General features: G+C 38.4%; 1 protein-coding gene across 4 annotated transcripts in view; it reads left to right on the top strand.

The window, feature by feature from the left end:
- TBC1D9 (TBC1 domain family member 9) overlaps positions 1–23,791 on the top strand; it is a 52,469-nt gene that overhangs the window by 4,971 nt on the left and 23,707 nt on the right. For all 4 annotated transcript variants that reach the window (XM_075709837.1, XM_075709833.1, XM_075709834.1 and 1 more), the window contains exons 2-6: positions 10,737–10,847; positions 17,082–17,200; positions 18,891–19,119; positions 20,182–20,443; positions 21,576–21,783. In XM_075709837.1, the coding sequence (XP_075565952.1) occupies positions 10,737–10,847; positions 17,082–17,200; positions 18,891–19,119; positions 20,182–20,443; positions 21,576–21,783 (929 nt within the window). The remainder of the gene's footprint in view (positions 1–10,736; positions 10,848–17,081; positions 17,201–18,890; positions 19,120–20,181; positions 20,444–21,575; positions 21,784–23,791) is intronic.

The raw sequence follows: 23,791 nt of genomic DNA, 5'->3' as shown, positions 1-23,791 counted from the left end.
AGAACTGTTTTTAGGAGTGAATTGTTTTGCAGATAGGGTATTTATGCTTACAGCTGGGACAGTGCATGTGTGAAATTCAGTACGAGTTTGTAAGTCCATGATATGTTGCCAAAGATGATTCAAATGCTTAAGCAGAAAAGAGCAGATGGAAATTTGCTGACTTCTGGTGATAAAAGAAATTGATGAAGTACTATCTTTCTCCCCAGATATTTTTGCAGAAAGGGTTATCATGTAATTTCCCCATTGGAAAGGCAGAAAGGAGAGGTTCTGAGCTCAGCTGGCTGATGTAGGCCTTCAATGTCAAATCTAATATAATTTTTAATATTGTGACAATGTTCTAACTCAGAACGCTGTTCTGCAGCCTTGCTGGACACCACAATTAATAGCTTGAATTTGAAGATAAGATTCTATCTTGCTCTCATCCTCTCAATTCAAAAGGTTGAGGAAGAGGTTGCTTGAAAACCTGTTTATACATAAGATTTAGAAAAGTTTTTGGCCAGTGTATCATCTGCCTGATGGAAGGATGGTACGTACTTCAACAAACTTGACACTTTCTGTCCTTGTTTACTCAAGCGGTTAGGATTTTGCATGTCAAACTTGGTACACTTGAGTAGAAAGCATGTGCTTTCTGATACTTGAAATACAGCATTTATCAAAATACATGCAATTAGCATAACTGACATGAGTGGTCAGCCTATCCATCAGCTTCCCATGTTCATTTTGGGTCAGGGGGTGCAAACCAGTCTCTTCCGCTCCGCTTTGTCATTTTGCGTTACACCCGATCTGCTCTGAGCCTGCTGAGCTTCTCGTTAGGATCCGCTGTGGGTGTGTTTGCTTCTTCACACTAGAAGATTTCCACTTCAAGAGGACATGCAGATGTCTAGGGTTGAACTGCTCTTTGATTCTCCAGGTTGACTCATGAGTCTCTGTTGAATTCCCAGATGCTTTCACAGGTGCTTAATTGGAAGGTGTCTCATTTCCTGCCTAATGCTGCTCTTGATTTCCGGTTCTTACAGGCAATGCCCTGTTTGCACAGATACAGTGCCTGAGATGTTCCTTGGTGTAGCTCTGGTTTCTGTACTGTAATGCTTCTTGGTCAAAGACCTCCCTTGATGTTACTTCATCTTTTACACTTTGAGTAGTGTCCCCTGTCAAGGCCTCTGAGCTGAGCTGTCACTTGCCATTTTTGCCTTCTGACATAATCTTATTGCTTGACACATGGAATTCAAGGATGGCCTGCTATTTCTCCCGAGATCTCTGTTTGTATGAAACCCTGTTGGAAATGTCACACAGGATCACAGTATAGTAAGCAATAAATGTCTAGGCCTCTTAGTAATTTTCTGCATTATACCAGAGTTCGTATTGCTTACAGGGTTTTGGTATTACTCTCTGGTCCCACACTGAAAGGTATAGAGAAAGTAGCCCTTCTTCACATCAGTTTCCACATTTCCATCAGTCCACTGTCCAGTTATGCATCCTTGTAAGAATATATCCTATTTCACAGAAGTTTGGGCCCTTGACAGTTTCAGTTAGAGTTCCGTAGAAGTAAAAAAGGTTCCACAAGGTATGCCAGTATATACTCTCAAATGCTTCTGAAAGTTAATTAAAACATATGTATTCTCATATGATTGTTGTTCTTGTAAATATTTGGTGTAGGTGGAATCCATTCAGCTTTTTCTGTTCTGTAAGATTTGCGACCTCTGCTTTTTCTATCATTTGTAGTATCACACTGTTTATGGCTTTTTCCTGTAATAGACAGGAGTTGTTGCTGCCGCTGACTTTGCTCAAGCATGATAATACAAGGTGTACAAAGGGCTGTAAGCATTTGAGTGAAATCTTGCTTTTCCTTAGCTCTTTGATTGCTAATCATGCTTCTGATTTCTGATCAATGTTGATATCCGGTAATCTACATTTGCATTTTGCCTTTAAATCTGGTGCTGAGGTGGGCTTAGGTTCTGGAGGACTTCTTCAAAATCTTTGCATTTGTTTTCTTTTCAAAAGAAATATTGTAAGTATTTCCTAGGCCTGATTTCTGATTGTTCTTTTCTTCTTTTTTTCTGAAGTTTCCAGGCAGGGGTGTATGAATTCCTACCACAGCAGCAGTCTTAGTTTCAGTTAGTAAGTTCTTAACGTCTTTTTGGTTCTTACCTCACAGTCCTGTCTTGTGCTTCCCCTCTGTGTTTTCCAGTATTTCGTTAGCCAAAGTTCTTGGGATTTTCTGTTCAGCATCGTTTCTTTCCCTGGTAAAGTGCCTCCTCCGATAGCTTATTGAAATCTGATCTATCTGCAGGTATTCAGTCAGAACAGTTAGAATTTGAATAATTTTTTTCTGAAAGTATTGCTTCTCTTCAGATTTAGCTTGTATTTAACCATGCTGTGCTTCAGCACTGTTCCTTAGTTCAAGCTGAATTTGCTGTGCACGCTTCAGTTCTCAATTTGTTGATTTTGTTGGCTAGATGCAGTTTACAATTGCTTTTCTTAGTTTAGTGGTGGTGGTAGTTGTTGGGTTTTGTTTTGTTTTTTCTTCAATTGCTCATACTTACTTCATACAAACTATATAAGATTATATAGTTTATGTGAATCTTATGTTGGTGCAGATGTAGTTGATTTAAATTTTGCTCTTGGATGAAATCTGTTTAATTTGCTTGTGCTACTCTGAGAGAATGGGATACATAACAAGAATTAGTTTTGAGTAGAATTCAGTGACTTCCCTGCTGGTTTGGTCAGTGGTTCTTGGTGATGGTTTTCCAAAGTGTGTGTGGGTGTTTTGTTTGGGTTTTTTGTTTGTTTGTTAGGTCTGTAAAAAAAACCAAACAATGAGTAAATTTTTATATCCTACCTTGACAGCATTTGTTATCTCCATCTGTATTCTTACTGTTTCTCCATCACTTGATATAGCCTGGTGTGATTGACATGTAATATAAAATTTATTTTCTTCAGGTGTGTGAGATTATTTGTTTGGGTTTTTGTCCAAATATCAATTTCCTCTGTGTTGTAAGCCTTCACAAACCTGTAACTGTCTAGCATGTCCTGTCAGTGCTCATCTCTCTACTCAGCCTTTTTCTACTTCTGCTAGGTTTTTGTTTCAGGTCAAGTCTACTGGGTTTGTTTCTGGGAACTTATTGTTTGGATGTATTATTATGTGAGTTACTGCACCTGGACATTTCATCATCTGTAAACTGGGCCTTAGTGGAAAGAAAGGCAATTCTTTCGCTCTGTGTGTGTGTATCTGTATGTAGCAACAGATATAGATTGTAATGCACATAGTGGTTTTTTCTCTATTGAAGAGAAAAACAGCAAAGTTTCACAACCCTAAAATATTTTAAATGTTTCTTAGTACATAACACTGACAAACGTGGCTACATCTTACAATGATTAGGGCCCTTCAGCTTAGCAGATGAAGTTACAAAAACTTATAAAAGCTGAAAGTCTAAACCCAGTCAGGTTTAGGTTCGAGTTAAGGTACAGATTTTTTACAGGGGTGGTCACAAGTTGTTTGGACACCTTGGCAAGTAGTGTGGTAGACGTTCAATTGCTGATGACTCTTAAGATATTTTGAAGATAATCTAATTCAATCACAATTGTTAAACTTGAAGGGAGGATGAAAGCTTTATCCTTCATTACTGCTTTATCCTGCACTAGTCAAGCCAGATCATCACACTTGACCCTTCCTGAGCCTTTTTTTTTTAAGATTAGTGGTTAGGTTTTCATTCTTCTCTCATTTGTATTTATCAGCCTGAAGACAGAAAAAGCAGGTACTGTTTTTGCTGCTTGTCTTGCTAAATGTCAGTAGAGTGACAGTACTTCCTCAGAGTCAGTTTCACTGAATGTGTTTGAAAACTTGTGTGCAAAGGAAGTGGTGGCTGGGTAAATCAGTGCTCTGTAAGACTGCATTGGTAGAAAGAAAGAGCAACAAAGGCTCCTCAACAAAGTTGGGGAAGACTTAACAAATCTTAGGCCTCAATTTCAGAGGAAGAATTTGTTTTTCCTGATGCCACATTACACGTCCATATAGGCCAATGCTATATAACCCACGTGGGAAGACAGTTATCAAATAAGTATTTAGTGGTTGTTTTGCTTTCATTTATATGAATGAACACCTATAAAACAAAACTGTATAACCCTTCATAAAGTTCCAAGGGTGGTCACAATGAAGAGGTTCTTTTCATACTTTTGTGGATACTATTACCAGGATCGGAAGTTCAACATTGTAATTATTTTTGAGTGGTGTATAATATTTACTATTCATTTCAGCTCTCCCATGAAATGAAATCAAATAGCAGTGACCTCCCCCTTTAGAAGGATTTGTTGTTACCTGTGGAGGTCAGATTGTTGCTCTAGGTTGAGTTTTGACAGACAAGTAATGAGATGACCTCATCCTGTAATAACAAATGAGAGCACTAATCACATGAACACGTGGACTGCCTTGAGAAAGAATGGAAGAGTAATGATTCATTATAGTTACTAGGAAAAACAGTAGCTTGTGCTGTACATTTTAGCTATGTGTTGTTATTGTTTTTAAAGTCCAGGAAGTGACACTTAAACTTTAGGAAGAGTTTATTCATTGTCCATTAAATCAATATAAAACTGAATGCTCAGGGTGCAGTTGTGACTTAAGTCAGCCCTATTGATGTCAACCCTATTGATTGAGGCTTTCTAAGAAATCAGCTGACATCTACAATCCAAATAGGTCCCTTGGATGTTTCAGGTTTATGACCGGAGCTCATTGTGCATCCATCTTGCCTTAGAGGAAAGAGAAGGGGTCATCAGCACACTTTAACTATTGGGAATCATTTAAACAGTGTGTATGTCATTCAGTGTTGGAATGTCACAACGCCTGTTTTGAAAAATTCTTACTAATGGCACACATGACTTCGCAAGCTTTCCTAGTTGCAGTGTTGAGCTTATACACGAATAGGCTGCTGACATCCATGGGACTATTTGAGTGATAACTCATGAACATGACTCCAAGAGTCACAGTCTGACCTGTATTAAATCTTAGCTCTTTTGGAGGGTATACTTGTGCACTTGCTATATGTGCTTGCCGTGGTTTAGCCCCAGCCAGCAACCAAGTCCACGCAGCTGCTCGCTCACTCCCCTTACCCCGATGGGATGGGGGAGAGAATCGGAGGAGTAAGAGTGAGAAACACTCCTGGGTTGAGATAAGAACAGTTTAATAATTGAAATAAAGCAAAATAGTAATGATGATAATAACAATATACAAAGCAAGTGATGCACAATGCAGTTGCTCACCACCCGCTGACCGATACCCAGACAGTTCCCGAGCAACGATCGCTGCCACCCCGGCCAGCCCCCCCAGTTTCTATACTGAGCATGACATCGTATGGTATGGAATAGCCCTCTGGTCAGTTTGGATCAACTATTCTGGCTGTGCCCCCTCCCAGTTGCTTGTGCACCTGGCAGAGCATGGGAAGCTGAAAAGTCCTTGACTAGCATAAGCAGTACTCAGCAACAACTAAAACATCAGCGTGTTACCAACATTCTTCTCCTACTAAATCCAAACCACAGCACCATGCCCGCTACTAGGAAGAAAATTAACTCTATCCCAGCTGAAACCAGGACAGTGCTAAAAGGATGTATGCTGTTTGTTTAGGCATTTTTAAGATAAAAATCTCTTAGAAGGTGTCTTGAGAGACTGTCAGGCTGTAGATTATATTAGTGTAGACCTGGGAGAAGGATGTGGCAGGGCAGGGCTCTGCTCTGAGGAGCCAGGTGAATAACACATGCTTGTTGTCTGGGAGGAGAGGAAGGTGTCCCTGGGTGGCAGTATCAGGCACATCAGTGGCACCAACTGCAGAGTGACCTCCTTCCAGCTCTAGGCAAGGTTTGATGCAAGTTGCCTGTGGCACTGAAGAACGGATATATCGCAGGTCACTGGTATGTGCTGAAAGCACCTCAAGTGCACGGTTAAGGCTGAATGGGAAGTGTCACTGTCTGATATTGTCCTGAGCTTTTTGATAGTGTTTGCTGTGCAGCAAAGCCATGGCTGCTGGTATTTTTTAAGATCTGAAGTGTCATTATTATTATTCATAAACAGCAAATAAATTGGCTTTGGTGTTTTAATAAGGTGCGCTAGAGGTAATGTATAATCCAGGTCTTCACTCCTGAATGTGTAATCCAGTTAGTCTGAGAACCCTCATAAAACACCGCAGGCTCACAAACATAATCCTAAGATTGCTGTCAGGGGGACTGTAGAAAGGTGATTAAAGACTACTTGATCTTTGTGTGTGTTTTATTTAAATCAAAGTATGACTTTTTGTGAAAGAAGGTTACTGTTTGTCAGTAAGAAAATTTTGATAATAAAAAAGATTGTTCATGTGTAAGGTGCATAAACTTGCTTTTCCTTCAAAAACACCGGTAATTGGCATTTTGCAAAGAAACTTGCAAATTCTTATGAAAGATAAAAAAAAAAATCACTAGTTACATTTTAAAAGAAAGAAAAGAAAGAGGGAGAAATATTCCTGCAGCAAATATCTGTGCCATGGGTATCCAAACAGCTGAAAACATTGTGACTTATTACAGCTATTTGAGTCCATATACTTGAAAGCATGGGTGTTTTCAGTGGTGGTAACTTACAATGTACCAAGTTGATTCTACTGCAGGTCAATCCTTGATTTCGTTACTGTTTGTGGGCAATTTGTAATCAGTCTGGACTGTAAGCTGTCTGGAATGCTGGTCCCCAAAGAGCAGAGAGTGCAGTGGTGCTTGGAAGAGTCTTAACTGGCTGAATCAATTGGTTTAGTTTTCAAATCAAGATGATTTACCTTTCTGGAAAATACCCTTTGGTCAGATAGAAATCATTTGACTTAAAGGGGGTCTGTGTTATGCAGGAGGCCAGGCTTCCTGTGGTCATAATCCCTTCTAGCAAAAAACAGTCTGAAAATTGGTTGCTAGTGTAAGGATACAAGTACAGTACATCGTTGTTTAATGCATGAAAACAGACTACTAAGCTGTATACTTTGTACAATGGTTATACGCTCCCCCTCCAGCTTATAATTACATGTGAGGCACAGTGGTCAGATAAGTAAAATGTAGTATGATTCCTTCCTTCAGCATAAATTGCATCAGGTAACCGAGCCCCTTTCCGGTAATACCCTCTAGTGCATTGTATGCCCTTCCAGTAACATGATGCAAGAGCAATTGCCCAGGCCCCCTAGCCAGTTGTGGCTTTGTATTCCCTGGTTTCAGATACTGTATTTCACTGCTTTTCCTCTGCTAATACTTACATTTTACAGAAAAGAAAGAAAATACTGAACAGTTTTCTGGTCCTTTGCTTTAGAATACAAGTTTGCAAAAGAGGAAGCTGTTCTTATTCAAAAAGTTGTATCAAACAAAATGAAGACATTATCCCTCCCTTTTCCCCTCCTGCCACCATAGGTGCGGTTGCTGTAGATGTTTGGCATGTATGTCTGATGGGACTGTTCCTCGATATAAGGTTACTTGTGCTTGAGTGCCGTCAGGATCAGGGCTGTCATCAGTTAGCCAGATACTAATCCCACAAACTTTAACATGTGCTTTCAACCTTTGCTCATGAAAACCAGTCGCTTGAACAAGGGCTTGCAGATTTAGTATTCTGACAATGGGAATTCCTTCCCTTATTTCACTATGTAGTCAGAAACCTGATGAAATACTGGGGAAAAAATTTGCAATTGTATGGTCACATGGTTTGATGCCTGGATAATTCACTGGCTCTTGCCCAGGACCGGTCTAATCTAAGGAATATGACTCTTTGTTGCCTGTTCTGTTTCTATAGAAACTTTCGGTTACTTATTTCTTAATCACGTCTCAAAAGGTACTTGCTATATGAAGAATTAATGAACAGTATTAAAATAAATTGTTGTTACTTTATTATGATCACTTCTTGTAAAAATTCCTCAGAGAGATTACCAGTTTGAACTGCTGTGATTTCATTCTGGTTGCATCACATGTCTGCATGTAAAAAAAAAAAAAAAAAAAAAAAAACCCACCCCAAAAAAATCCCACCACACCCCAAAAAAATAACATTGACCTACAATGCAAAATGGAACAGTTCCTGAATGAAAGCAATCAGCAAGGGGTAGCTGCATGATTGCAAGAGTAAATATTAATTGGCTCTAACGTATGTAAGAACACATAAATTGTTTTTAAATATCACATGTATCATCTATCAAAGCATTTATTTCATGATATAAGTAAATTTTTACTGATAAACTGTCTGTTGCAGTTGACTTGGTAAGCTAGACTTTGAATTTCCATGGGGTCTTCTGGAGGTCTGTGGATTTTCTTTAACTCACTGCATGGATATTTCTGCAACGCATTTTCATTGCTGAAAAGACACTGGGCAACTCCTACTTACTGCACCAGTGGAAAGTATTCTTTCTTTTCTTTTCCTTACCTACCTCCCACCTGTTGTTTCAGTGCTGGCCAGTCTTTTTTTTTTTTTTTTAATAGTGCTCTCCGCATTTCTTGAATACACTGCTCTGTCTTACATTGTTTCTGTTTGGTGGGGCAGGGGGATGTTCCTCTCCTCCTCCTATCTTCAGTATCTCAGGAAGAAGGAGGTAGGATGGGAAGCACCTCTTAACTTGATGTTGCTGTCAGTAGGTTTGCTCTGGCTCTCTGACCATAGCTGTGTACCCCAGTTTTTACAGCTGCAGTGCCCTCCTAGAACTTGTGGCAGAATTGGTTGGTAGGACCACCCACACACCAACAGATTTGGAAATACAGCAGGAGGAAAGAAACAAGCATATTTTTAAAGATTACAGGGACTTAACAGTGTATCTGTACCTCAGAGAAGACTGCATTTGGCCAGCATACAACTTTATTTAGATGTTACATCATGCCTGTGGCACATTTAGTACTGTCAGTAGACATGTGAAGCTGCAAAGCATGAAGAATCTTTGGCTTAAGCCCTGCTACATGTTTGCAGCAAACCCAGATGATTAACACAGTGTAGTGTCTGGCTTGGTCTGCACTCCAGTTGAGCAATACTCTTGAGCCGAGTAGTAGCTTTAAGCATTTGAGGATCTTTGCCTGTATTTGAAGTGAAACATGCACACCTGCTTTCTGGTTTTGTGAAGGTAGAATGGAGAGTATATGTAACAGAAAAGATGTTTAAAAGAACATTATAACCTACTTCAGTCTGCTGAGTTTGAAAATACCTAGGAGGGCTGGTGGAGGGTTGATCAGAGGCAGCTTGTCAGTGTACACCAGTAATCAAAATGCATGAGACGAGGGTTTAGGATTGCAATAGGAACAACTAAAGCTAGTTAGACTAATGAACACTGGGGTATTTTGCATTAATATTTTGTGTTCATATCCTATAATCAGCAGCCAGCTCTCTAATACTGCTTGCTAATGAATGACCTGATGTTGTGTCCAGACTTGTTTCTTGTGTATTTCAGAATCCTTGGATTAAAAAGTGATGGATATTAATGCATCAGGCAGGAAGAGATTACATTTGATCTGGCCTGTGAAGATCTGTATAAAATAAAAAAAACATAGAATGGGGGAATACAAAGTCACTGATAGGTGGGGTATTTCCAAATATCAGTTTCAGTTCAGATTTAGGGGATCTACTAACATGGAAAATGGGTAGTGCTTTTATATCTTTATGATGTATAAAGCAAATCTGAAAGAAGAACAGCGAGGGAAGCAGTCTTCTGTGCCTGTTATGACAGTCCAAAACGAGGAACTAATAAAACTATGACAGTAAATGATGAAAACAGCCACTTGAAATGAGAAGAGGATTTTAACGGGAGTGTTTTAGATTTTTTTTTTGTGAGTGCAGTTTATTTCAGCTGTTTAAAAAAACCCCTAATTTCTACCCCAATAAATATTTGCAGAAAAAAAGATCTTTGAAAGTTTCTCCATCTGTTTTCAATATGTGAATTTGCTGAGAACTTCAACATGAGAATTTAAATCCAACATCTCTGCAGGGGAGATGAAAATTCTTTGTGGAGGTGAAAAGGGGGGAAACTTTTGTACCTTTTAAAAATAAATAGGGCTTCTTGTGGGAGAAGGTTTGGGGGGTTAGCGTTTGGTTTGTGTGTAATTTCTTATTAAAAAAGGCTCTAGAATTTGTGGAAACATAGTTAGGAATTATTGGTAGCATTTGGTATGCAACTGTTGATGGGCCCCCTCAGTAGCAAAGAATTTTCAAAGCTACTTCAGGAAAACAGTATGGCTTTGTCTTTCATCAGTATTCTTTCAGCTGAAAAACAGCCGGACTGTTAGGCATTTTGATCCTTTCTGCCCTAAAGAAACAGACCATTAAGTAGCATAATTATTTTTGCTGGAAGTCTTAGTTTTTCCTAGCTGACATTTGAGTTTTGAACCCTTCTAGGGTGTATTGTCTGGGGTTTCTTGTTGGTGGTGTGGTGGATTTTTTTTTGTTTGTTTTTCCCCAGGGCTCCAAAAGGATATGAAATGCAGAAAAGAACTAAATAACTTTTAAACATGGTTTTATAAAACAGCTATCTTCTGCTTTGCTTCAGTTTGTCTGCCTTTATGCTAGAATCAGTGTATGTTTAAAAGTTGAAGTCTTGTTGAAACAGAGGATTTTTCCCTCTGGAGTTACTTTCCCTCTTTACAACATGAGGCAACAAATGTGGGGATGAATACATAGGTCTGCATTTTGCTGTGGAGGGTGAAATGGAAGGGGGGTGTGGAGCCACCTCCTGTGGGATCTTGAATGATCCATCGCTGTGTATTTATCAGAATTTCCTGTTCCATAGGTCTCCTTGTGGGTACTCTTGATGTCGTGTTGGACTCCAGTGCCAGAGTGGCACCGTATCGAATCCTCTACCAAGCACCAGACTCCTTGGTCTATTGGACTATCGCCTGTGGTAAGGACAAACATGTGATGTGGATTTTTATTCTTCCTGGATACTGTGCCACATAACTAATAGAGCATCTTGCCTACTGAGCACAGTCATTTCAGGACAAATAAATGGGTCAGGATGAAAACCTGCTCTAGTGGTTAAATTAAGAATCTCCAGAGCTGCTAATATTCAGACCTTGAATGCCAGCATGTGTGTATGTGTTATGCACAATGACTGAGTAAAACCAGAAATGGCCATGGAACAGACAGAAGCCTCTGTTATTTCCCACCCTTCATCTCCCAAATATGTTCCCAGACAAGCAGTCTAGTATCCATCCCTCCTCCTTGCATGTTCTTCTCCATGCCTATGGCTCACTCCTACAGCACTTCTAAAGTGCAGCATTCCTGGGTGATGTGGTATCTCTAAAGAGTATGGTAGAAGGAGTACCTGGGTTATAGCCCCCCAAATTACCCAGGCTGGGCACCTGGCTTCCCTTGAAATGGAAACCAGGAAGATAGTGCAACCCCAGCTCTCACCTGAGTACTGAATATCGGTGTGGCATTTCCTAGATAGTGAGCTCAGTCTCCTCCAGATAAATACCATCTATATCCCCCAGGATGCTCCTGGATGTTTATTTCAGGTGGTACGTTGTCTTTCTAAATATGATGTACTTAGAAATTCAGCAAGATGGTAGCTAGGTTAGAGTTAAATACAGAAGTGTATGTTCTTACATAGATGCAACAACTCTTAAGAGTTTTGGTCTTTAAGGCTCAAACTTTGACAGCTCTTACTGTAAGACTGTTTCTTCTGTCATTCTAGTAGTTGGTGAAATCAATGAAGTTGATATTTTGGTACATTAAGTAGGATTTTCCCATGCTTTAGATCCTGTAAATACTAAATGCTTATTTCTGTGGTCAGGTACCTATTGCAAGTAGCATAAAGCAGTATGTAGTTAGTCTCTGGTTCTGTTTGCCAGCTCTGAAAAGTGTCTGAAGCTGAATGAAGAAGGTTGAGGTTACTTAGCTTTGATTGGCCAAGCTTGTAAGGTCAGATGCTCAGTTTGACAGTATTGCTTTTCAGGCTTAGCAGATGGAAATTTTCGAATGCGACTCCTCTAGCTCTGAAGTTTCAAACACTGTTTTAGGCAGCAGCCAGAATTGTGTTCAACTGAAAGAAAATTGAGAAGGGACAAATGAGAAGTGCACACATGCCTGTCATCTCCTTAATATACTGGTAACTTCCAGCACCCCCAATGCTGCCTGACATTGAAAAAATACTAGTTAATGAAGCTGTAGACTTCTTCTGGCCTAACAGTGCCCTCTCATCTGTGCCCATTCTCCCAATAAAATTTGACATTCAGATTATTTGGATGACTTTTCCTCCTGACAAATCCTCTCCTTTTGGGAAGGAAGAGGAGGAGGAACGGATGAAGGTTTGCCATAGATCTAGTAATTTTAGCAGTTCAAAGTAGGCTCTATTCTTATGAGCATATGATTTATATGTCTGACAAAGGCGGTATCAAACTTGTGTCATGTTCTGAATCCTATAGGAAGTTTTTGAATAGCTCATCTTAGTACCAGTATTTCTTGCTACTTTTAATGGTCTCAGACCTGAAAGAAGGCATTTTCCCTCTGCACCTATTAGTACCAACTCACTGAAGATTTTAAAATTTATATAACATAATTTGCCTGTAGTGACAGCTGATAGTAAAAACAGATATTAATGAAATTGTCAATATTATGAAGGTTGTTTCTAAATCTTCATTTAACTGCTTGCTTTGTACTGTCAGCTACTCTGCTGTGACCATAAGTATTGGGACCTTGCATGTCAGCTTTCCGTGGATCTCAGTCGTGAGAAAGAAGGGTAAAAGTACTTGCCAGTGTTTATTTACACTATTTGTGTACAAGCAGAGGTAGTTGCAAGTGCACATACAATCCCTTCTTCCCTTCATCCAAATGTCAGTGCGCAGCAATTACTAAGCACCTCTGTACCATAAACTTGAAAGGGAGCAACTGAGGGCACGAATTTTCATGCTGTTTGCAGACTCCTTTCCAAAGAAAATAATATATCACAAAGTTTCCAACAAAATAGTGTCTCTTCAAAGACCCTTGTACTGTGCACATATTCAGAAATGAATTTTTAAGACTTTGAAAATAGGCCATGTGACTTTTCCTTAAGTGCATTTTCAGGTTTTTTTGCATGACACCAATAGATAATTACTATAATTTTATACCTACAGTGTGTGTCCTCAGATAACCAGGGGCACAAAATTGAAGGCAGATGAGTTATGGCCCCAGAATAAACAAATGTAACATACATGTAGAAATTTATGCTGCTGCTGAACTGTGAGGGTTTTGTTTCTCTTCTGTGACAGATATTGCAGGTTTTATGTAGAAATATGGTACTCTGTTTACATTTAAGCTAATTTTAATAAACATGCTCTTCAGTTATGAATCTTAAGCCTAATTGAAATTGCTAAAGTAGTTAACATAGATATCAGTGCTTCCATTTGGTGGAGCGTTTGTTGAAATTTTAGTCTCCTAATATCTGGTTGGTTGATTGGCTTAGTTATTTTTGTTAAAGTATAAGACTGCACTAGCTTAGTCTTGTCCCCTGAGGGGAATAGCGTGGCTGTTACAGGAAGGTAAGATTTTACAGAGAGCAAATTGTTTATCTAAGCAACCTTGAAGCTGAGCAGCCCAGTGTTGCCTAAGGCTCTGTGCTGTGGTTATTTTATGAACTTGCAACTAAAGTAATTCCTTCTGAAGTGATCAAGGGTTGTTACCATTATACAGGTTACTAAGGGATTTGGCTGCATTTAGCTATGCAACTCTGATTTGTCCTGCATTGTACAGCTGTCCCTCCCTGTTCCCTAGGGGTAGACTGCTGGTTATGTGGCACTTGTAATCTCTTATTTTTACAGAAATTTGTCATAGTGTTCTCTCTACCTTCCATAAAGCAATAATCTCCATCTTCAGTAAGTAGCTATAAAGAGTGACTGGAACAAATATGATTGTGTCCTGGTTCATTCATGCTGTATGACATTAGGTCTTGTTCTGTACAAGATTATTCTGATGGTAAAAAATAATCCAAGGGGGTTTGTTTGCTTTAAAATGACTATTTAAGTTATGTTTAGACCCCAGATTTGTTTAGAATTCATTTTGGATGTGAATTCTCTTGGGTATTAACTATACTGTTAGAGTTAGAGTGCTGTTGTGTTTACGAGCCATAATTATTTTCTCCTCCCTCTCTGCACAAATTGAGGTATTGCCAGTCCAATCCTGAACCTGTCATTGCTGCAAGAACAATTTTAGGCTCCCTGAAGTGTTAGAGGTTCTCTTGTAGTTCTGCTAAGGCAGCAGTTCAGGTTGACTAATAAGTATCTTGGGTAAGTATCTACTTGGGAGAGAAGACCGGACGTGACAGCCTCATCAGCTGTCTCAAGCCATTCCTATTCCTCAGTCATTGGCTGAAACAATAATGAGATTATACTTTGGAGTGTGTTTGAAAGCATGTTTATATGACTTGTTAATTTTCTTCTCAGTCCTGAACTCGGTCACATTCCCTCTGTGCCTTCACCTCTTACCTTAGGCAAACCAACCCAGATGCTAGAAACCTAACCCTGACACACAGTGATGTTCCAATGCTGCTCATGCTGTTACTCCACCCCACCTGCCAGGCAATTGCCCCTTCTCATCCGCTCTCCAGCACCATGCATCCTTCCTCCATCCAGCTCTTCTGGTCTGGACCTCCCTTAGTTCTCCAACTTCTGTTCTACATGCCTATTTAGTTTTCTCCCTGAAGATGGAGGAGAATAGCTCAGTCTACCAGGGATGCTGGCCAACATTACACCATTTCAGCCATAAGCTAAGCATACCACTTAGAGGGGAAGGAGTGATTAGTAGCCTACTGTATGCATTGTAGCTATTTTTTCTTTTATTTCCTGCCAGTCTTGAGGGTTTTGTATTCCCAAGTGCAGTGGTTTAACTGTTAAATGTTTTTTTACCTTCCATGAGAGTTAGAGATATTGCTTAATTTACCCTAAAAGGCCAATGATGGCAAAATGGTGAATGCTTCTAATATGTTAAGATAGGCAAAGACTTGCCCGTAGCAGACTTAAAATAGACCTGTAGTTTAAAAGATCACAGCAGAAGTCTTTTTTAATCTTGAGTGAACAAAGCAAAGAGAAAGATCTAGACTGATGATAAATTGATGAGAACTGGGGTGTGGGTTTTGGCCTGATTGCATGATCTGCTGGAGATGAGACTGGGAGAGTAAACAGTAAGTGGAGACAAAAAGCAATGGAAACAACGAGATGGGTTATTACAGGTTGAGAATAATCAACCAAAGCTGTTTCATAAGAGGTGATGAAAAATAATTGATGAACCACAAACAAGAAATAGACAGCTTTAAGAAATAATCTATCATGATAGTGTGTCTGCACTGCTCATCACCGCTCTTCAAGAAATGAGCAATTTTTCTGGCAGTCTAGTTTTATATACATAGCTTATGTATTTCATCATTGCTTTTTACAGCAGTGTAAAAACCAAGAAGAAACAAATTAGTCTTCAGACCACCTCCCGAGTTCCAGAAAGGTCTGGTTGCATCCAGTAATTTTAAGGAGAAGCGGCAGTGGCCATCACTTGTGGTTCTGAAATATTGGTTATGTAATGCAGGCTATTCTGCAACATGAGGAAACATGAAATTGCTACTCTACCCTTAATTGGTTTAGTGGTGGACTCGGTAATGTTAGGTTAATGGTTGGACTGGATGATCTTAAAGGTCTTTTCCAACCTGAACGATTCTATGATTTATGTATCCATACAACAACTAGAATGTTGTATGCTGTTGCTTTCATTGGAGTTGTGTAAAGCTTTGATTGTATACTGTAGAAAGAATATTTTTCCCCATCATTTGTTGCTGAATAACAAGGAAAATGATTGTTTGGTATCTATTCAAGATGGTTGCACTGAGTTCTTCTATAAACTGTGGAAACACTTATGCACAGACATGTGACAATTTGTGCCTGTAATGAAACTGATGGAGTTACTAGCAACAGTTCATTGTAATTTAACCTCTTTCTAATGGTTGATTCACTTTGGATTCTGTAGGCGTTAGTTAGCAGGTAGGTGATTTACTTGCTAGTTCTGAGTAAAATGAGCCAAATCTGTGATTTGAACAAAAAGATGACATAGTGTTGATGCTATTTGCTACCTGGATTGAGATACTTTTAACCAAGCTTCAGGTACAGATGTTCCTATGTGAACAAGTAATGTTTGTTTTCTGAAAATGCTTACTTAAAAGTCCCGGTTTTGACATAATTTCCTCAATGTCTTTTTCTGGGGGAACAATTATTTTTGTGAGTGCTTGAATTTATTCTTCCTTCAGGGTGGGCACAGAGAGATCCTGAAGAGCACGAACAACTTTAATCTGCAAGATGCTGAGAACAGGGTCAAAATGGAAGTTATATTTATTACAATCCATCTCAAGTAAAATAGAAGCAAAAATGTGCATATATAAACTCTAGTTCATACAAGAAGCTTTTTCATCCCTGTTCTGTACTACTATACTGACCACATGTATGCTGATTCCTTAGTGTCAAAGATATCTGACTTGACCCCTTTTGGTCTCCTAAGCAAACTAGGGTCATTGGAGTTTAGTTCATTCTTTCATCATTAGAAGTAAACCACTTCTGACAACCTTCTTCCCCTTAAAAGATACAGCTTTCTTAGAGGTCTTTCAGCACAGTTCTTTTTAGGAAGAGACATTCTAATGATCCTTTTCAGCTTTTACTCTTGAAATTTTATCATTGTTTTATAATTTATAGATGTGCATAATGGTGAAGAATTAGGAACCAATGGTAGAATTTACAACTGTTGGGTTTTTTTGTCAGCTCCTAACAGAGGCAGGTAATACCTTTGCTAACTCTTTAATGTGACATTGGGCAGCTCGGTGTTGTTATTGTGGTTAGAATTCTAAATGTAGGGGGGGTTTGCTCACGATACTGACATAAGTAGCTTGTGCTTCGCACAGAATAATCTTGAAGATTGCTACCTATTTATTATGAAATTAAAGACTATGGGAGAAAATTTTGGAATTTCCAGGGACACAGCTTCTGGTGAAATATTGAATCTCCAGTTAGTGGCGAGTTTTGTTAGAGTCTTGTTTATGATTAAGAGGACAATGACATTGGTGAATTATTTATTTTGTGACTTTTTGGATTGGTTTTGGTTTTTGTTTGTTTTTTTTTACATACAGGTTGCTCAAGGAAGGAAATCACTGAACACTGGGAATGGCTTGAACAGAATTTGTTGCAAACTCTTTCAATCTTTGAAAATGAGAATGACATAAATACATTTGTCAGAGGAAAAATACAGGTAGTTAAATATATTATTATAAATGCTGTTGATGATAATGTGACTGTGAAAGGAAAACTGACGTGAGTTCTAAACAAATTTGACCTGGTAGTTCCCAGGCTGCTCTACTTTTTTGAAGGAAAACCAGATTCTAAATACCAACGTGCATGTAAAAATTAGGGAAACTGGGATTAGTGCACATAACTACAGCAGTGTGATTAAAAAAATATGGACATATTAAAATATATAGACAGGACTTCAAACATTGTATGTTCTAAAATTAATTGTACTGTTGCTTCTGTCTTAAACTTCAACAGTTTTCTATGTAACTGCTTTTCCAGTGCAAAGCTTTAGGTTTTTTTTCACACACTCATATAATGTCTCTTTGCACTCTTCTGGGTAGTTAAATCCTGTAGTGTTGGCATTTACACTTCGTATAGGTGTTAGGGGTTGCTGTTTGATTCATTGGTGGGGTTTTTTTTGGTTGGGGGGGGGGCAGGGACGGGGGGCAGGTTGTGGCGTTGGGGAGGTGTTTTGGTCAGTTTTACCAGAATTTCTTTTTTCTCCTTACAGGGGAGAGAGTAGCTATACTGGTAAAAAGTACTTTATCCACACTAAGAATTACCTAAAAATAAATATTTTGGTAAAAGATTGATTGTAAGCAAAATTACTGTACTTACTTGGTGTGTATTCTAAGCATTGGCTTTGTCTAATTCCTCTTTTTAACATTTCATGTAGTAAGTCAACTGTCCTGAGAATCCCCTGGTTGTTTGTGTTTTACTGTTGAATCAGGCATGAGGGCTATAGATGATCATGGAAACACCTTATGTGAGAAGACATGTCTTGTGGAATAGAATCTTTTGAGGAAATTGTTACTTTTTGGTTTGACAAATATTAAATATGAATGATGGCTGGCTGTCTTATACTCTGCTTTCCATGTAAATGGAGGAATTTGAAGGCAAGAAGTAACTTTCCTTCATATAACTTTAAAATAGAAGGCAATAGAGAAGATTTATAAAAGAGATTGGGAAAATAAGTGAGTAGACTAAAACTTCAGTACAGAACAGAAGGAACTGTAGTCTTTGAGGTATCAAAAAGCAGCTTTTCACCAGACTGCTACCACTTCAAATTTGGTAAAGGTATTCTGCACCTGAAAGTGTGAATGACTTTTCCATCTTGCCAGTTAATCTAATAGGAGATTTTTTTTTTTTTTTCCTCTTGCTCTTTTCTTTTGCTCAAGATTGACTGAGGGGTCATACAAGTTGTTTGATATTTTCCCTAATGAATAACAGATCCTTTTTTCCTTTGACTTTTGTCCTTCCTTTTTGAAGAAAATTTTCCGGTGAAATCCTATCCCTGTCTCTTCAGGGAGCATATTTACGTGGAAGGGGAAAATTTTACAAATTATAAGTGCTTTACAGAGTTGTTAGGAGTGTTTGAGATAGGCTGGTTAATTTAAAACAGGGTACTGGCAGGTGGTTGGTTGCTTTTGACATAGGCATGGTAGGGAGCAAGGTCATCAGAAAGACATTGAATAAAATAAATAACTGTGTAAGCAAAAGAATGAGCAGAAGAATAAGGGATAAGCAAAAAACTTTCTTGACACTGCAGTAACTGTTGTGGCCTCTGGCCCAGACAGCCATGGTAATAAGGATATCTATGATACCCCATGGCAACTAACATGCTGTGTACTTCTTTCACTCTCTACTAGGGCATCATCGCTGAGTACAACAAAATCAATGGCATCAAGGAGGATGATGATACAGAAAAATTTAAGGAAGCCATAGTGAAATTTCACAAGCTATTTGGGATGCCGGAAGAAGAGAAATTAGTGAACTACTACTCCTGCAGTTATTGGAAGGGGAAGGTTCCCCGTCAGGGCTGGGTGTATCTCAGTATTAATCACCTTTGCTTTTATTCTTTCCTCATGGGCAGGGAAGGTACGTTTTACAGTGGATTGGTGGTCTGTGCATCTAAGAATTGTTAGGAAGTCTTCTATAGTTCGTTACTGTTCACCTGCTGAACTGCTGGGGGTACAAAGACACTGAGGAGGAAAAGAGGAGCAGGGAGCAATTCCCTGATTGTCACACTGCTTAACTCTGTGCTTGTTCCCTTGTTTGTTTTCTATTTCTCGAAGTAATTCTCTGTAAAACAATATCTGGGCATCGTTTAAAGGCATGTTTCACTTCAGGGACTGTGCCCAAAAGGGAATAGGGGTGAGATCATACCAGTTTTGGCTCCTTCTGCTCTTATACAATCCCCCGGTACTATTCTGGCAGACTTTGCAACCTCAAATGCCACATTTACTCTTGTACAACACCAGAGCATCACAAAGGGCACAGAGGAGACCCAGGATCAAGAACTACATAGTGTGGATGCAACCAGTCTGCTCTAGAGGGAGTTAATTCTAAGCAGTGTGGAGGTGAGCGAGTCTGCAGTGCTCGGTTGTGGGCAATGGATCAGTCCCAGGTCTTTCTGTTTCGCTGTGTACACATGCCCTAGTGAATGAATGGATTTTTTTTTTTTTGACAATAATAAATGTAGATTTAGTCCCTGTTTTAAGGACAATATCCTAACTTGTAGTGGTGTTGGAAGAAAAGCCAAGGATCTGTCATAACTAATAATTGAAACTTTCTAATGTATAAAAATAATGCAAGCCTGTCTGATGTGTTTAGACTACATTTCTCTGCTTCCATAGGAAAAGAGGACATCAGAGTCTGAGCAAGTGCTGTGGCAATGATAAATTATGTTAGCCCACCTAGCTTTGTAATGCTTTTGTGTGGTGTTCTGTACAGAAGTAAATGGTATTTAAACTCTTTTATCTGCTGTTTGTCAGGTGATCATAGTTTGTTTGTACAAGCTGGGTCTATTTATGCTGTCCTCCCTGCTTTTCAAGATGCAAGAAAATTTCAGCTGAATACATTTTATAGGAAGAGGAAGATAAATGCTTTTGAATATGCTAAATTTTGTACTGAATCTTTTTTTTGCTTGCTTCTGTTCAGCAAAGTTAGTTATCCGCTGGGTCGATATCACTCAACTTGAGAAGAACGCTACACTGCTTTTCCCTGATATGATCAAAGTGAGCACAAGGTCAAGCGAACATTTCTTTTCAGTATTCCTTAATATCAGTGAGACATTTAAACTAATGGAACAGCTTGCCAATATAGCGATGCGACAGCTTTTGGACAATGAAGGATTTGAACAAGACAGGTCATTACCCAAACTGAAAAAGAAATCCCCCAAAAAAGTATCTGCACTAAAACGGTAGGTAGCACTTGCCTTTAGTCATTTGTTTCTCTTCAGTCCTTTTACTTGCAGCATTTTGTCCAAAAGTTTTCTAACGTTGCTGTCATTTACTGTTACTCCAAAAGGAATGATTGATTCTAGCAGTGGCAAAAAGTGAATAATTACTTAAATATAATTACTTGGTCTCCTGTTGAAATAGGAAAGGGAAAACATTTTGAATGTGAACATGCTGCAAAAATAAAAGAAACATATTTGAGCCAATTTCTCATTTGTTTAGAAGTTCTTTAACATATCTCTTGACACTGGCTGTGTTAGGTATCTATTGTGAGGCCCTTTTATGTTACCAGGGGAAGATAATAAAGCGATTTAAGTATTGTTAAGAAATGTACCTAATATTCATACTTGGTCTTATAACTGGAATTGAAAAATGACTCTAGGTGATGAATTCTAGAACTTATTTTAGGTAACAGAGATACATAATATTCTAGGAGATGAAAAATAATATGGAAAATATTTCTGCTTCTTTTATAGATATCATACTGCAACTCGATAGTTTCTTGTTAATTTTTTTCATTATTTTATATGTTGATCATCTTAGTGAACCATACAGGATTGTAACCTGTGCCTGTTTATATTTATCATTACTTAGTGACACCTGACATGCATTATATCACTTAGGTTTGTCTTTCTAACTGTTCAGTATTTTGCACTGAATGCATTATCAAGACCAAGTCTTGAAATTGTTAACAAACTCTAGCCCTAAGAATTCCATCACGTTAATAAATAAGCCTCAAAGAAGCGGTTTTGGTGGAATATTACATGGGGTCACGTGTTATTTAATAATAAATGGATTCACTGCGTATGTTCTCAGAAAGTAGGGCTGAATGTGAAAAGATCACTGTCTGCCCCATCTGAGAAGTCAGGATCAATGTATCCAAGTCATTCATGGCAGAATTTTTTTTCATATAGTTTTACCGTCTTCCAGCAGCAGAGACTATACATCCCCTATATGCAAACTGTTTCCACTGTTTTGCTGTACACTCAGTGCTTAACTGAGTTGTATGTTGCAGGTAACTTGCAATGATTTGTATAAAATGTATTATGTATTTCTTAAAACAAGAAAAGTTTTCTGTGGGTTTTTTTTTTTCAGGGATCTTGATGCCAGAGCAAAGAGTGAGAGATACCGTGCATTGTTCCGACTTCCCAAGGATGAGAAATTAGATGGACACACAGACTGTACTCTCTGGACTCCATTCAACAAAATGCATATTTTGGGTCAGATGTTTGTTTCTACAAACTACATTTGCTTTACTAGTAAAGAAGAGAACTTGTGCAGTCTTATTATCCCTCTTCGAGAGGTAAATATTTGTATTTGTAAATTTATAGGGCAAATAATAAAGCAATATCCTATTGGAAATTGCATCCTAGCTTTGATTTTTTTTTTTTTTTCATTATTGGAGAAAAACCTCTTTTCATCCCTTTAATCTCTTGTGAGCATACTATTCTGATGTGTTCTAAGTAACATTTAACGACTGTATCTTAGTTCAAAGTTTCTACTACTAAAATTCGCAGGGAGTTTTCTCTGTCAGTTTCTACCACCCTTGTGAGTCCTTCCTCTCCCATAATTTATATTCTGATTTACTGCCTCATAGTAATTTTTTTTATTGTGCCTCATAGGGAGGGATGGACGATAAAACTTCCTATGATGATGAGTGGAACTTCTATTAAGGAATCTGTCAGATAAGATTTGCTTTTGTCAGATGTAAAAAGATTCATAATCCTAAAGATTTGAATTGTCTCTTTACACAGACTTGCAATCATTTATTCCTGTATATGGAAAATATTTGTCAGCATTTTGCAAATTGGTGTGCTTCCTTTTTTAAAGCTGTCTGCTTAAAGCAGATGTTCAGTAAAAAGAATTCAAGTTTGATACAATAAAAAAAATTATGTTGGGGAGGTTTTTTACGATTGATTTGATTTGTGGGTTAATGGAAAAATGTGTAAAGTAAGTCTTGGAAATAGTAGCAAACTGATGTAACCAAGGACAGTTTGGCTTGACTGAAGAACCATGGAATATTTCAAGGCACTGTTTTCCCCCATAATTCATTAAGAATAAAGATAAATGGTATTTGTTTAGAAACTTTGAAGAACAGCTTCTCCACAGTGTGTTGCAATGACTGGTTATTTGAGGAGACACATTCAATAATGGTTGCACTGTTTGTCTGGAACTCCAAGGGAATGACAATCCTTCAGGTAAAGTGGTAGAGGAGGAGAACAAAGTCTGCATTTAACAGGACCTCTTTTCCTGGATGCAGATTCAGCAACTGCTTTTGACAACCGCAGCAGCATGGGATTCAAAGCAGCTCTAAAGCTGTAAGAGAAAGAAATAGCTGAAGGAGTAAGCGCCTTTGTGTGAACAGGTTAAGTCCCAGCACCAGCAAGGAGAACAGTAACACACTGGGTAGTGCTAGTCCTCAGAACAACAGATCAGTACCCTTAATAATTAAAGGGAAGCTTTCTCTTTAAGTAAAGCTTTGGGTCAGACCCTAACCTAATTCCAGTATTCTTTGACACCCTGGAGATATTTTGACAGATGAGACAATAACAACACATTGATTCAGAAACGATGATCGGAAAAGAGGATTTTCAGTGGCTGACTGCACTGCTTACTGCACCCAGTAGATGCAGTGTCCAAGATCAGCACTTTCACATATCATGTGTGTGTCTCTACTTGAATAGGAGATAAGTGGGTATTTGCTCTTATTACAGCGGAGCATGCTTGCTATAATGTCTTGTGCCTCTAGAACTTGTCTTTCTTTTGTGCTGATTATGCTCAAACAGTTTTAAGTGGAACAGAAAAATGACATAGGAACACTTTTTAGCTAATTTCAATATGCTGGTAGTGAAGTTCCTTTAAGTTAATGAAGAACTAACAGATTTGAAGTTAACAGAAAAATAAAAAGAAGTTGGAAGGATAGACAGGTGATTTAGCACCTGAGCTGTGAATTGCAGCTGTCTTTAAATACATCTTCAAAGAAAGTGTTGTGTGAAAAATGGTTATCCTATCCTTTTAGCTAGAGAAATACTAATATTACAGCACTAATGTCTTAACCATTGATCTCTATTTTTAAAAGAGTTTAGAAAAAGAGCAAAAGTAGAGGTCCTGGTAAACTGAAATGTGCACTTTTCTATTCAGAAGGCAGTAAGACATTACCTAGGAAATTTTTTAAAGTCATAAAAGCAGTGGTTAAAAGCACTTATGATTTGTGTTATGTTCAGTGTATGAACTGCACAAACTTGACTGATTGGTTTATTTGTTTTTAAGGCTAATAATTGGTAATGTTTAGAACGCGCAGCTGTTATAAT

Source organism: Pelecanus crispus, chromosome 4 (genome assembly GCF_030463565.1).
Source record: "Pelecanus crispus isolate bPelCri1 chromosome 4, bPelCri1.pri, whole genome shotgun sequence".
In the NCBI taxonomy this organism is placed as follows: Eukaryota; Metazoa; Chordata; class Aves; order Pelecaniformes; family Pelecanidae; genus Pelecanus; species Pelecanus crispus.
This window is presented reverse-complemented; position numbering and strand designations above follow the sequence as displayed.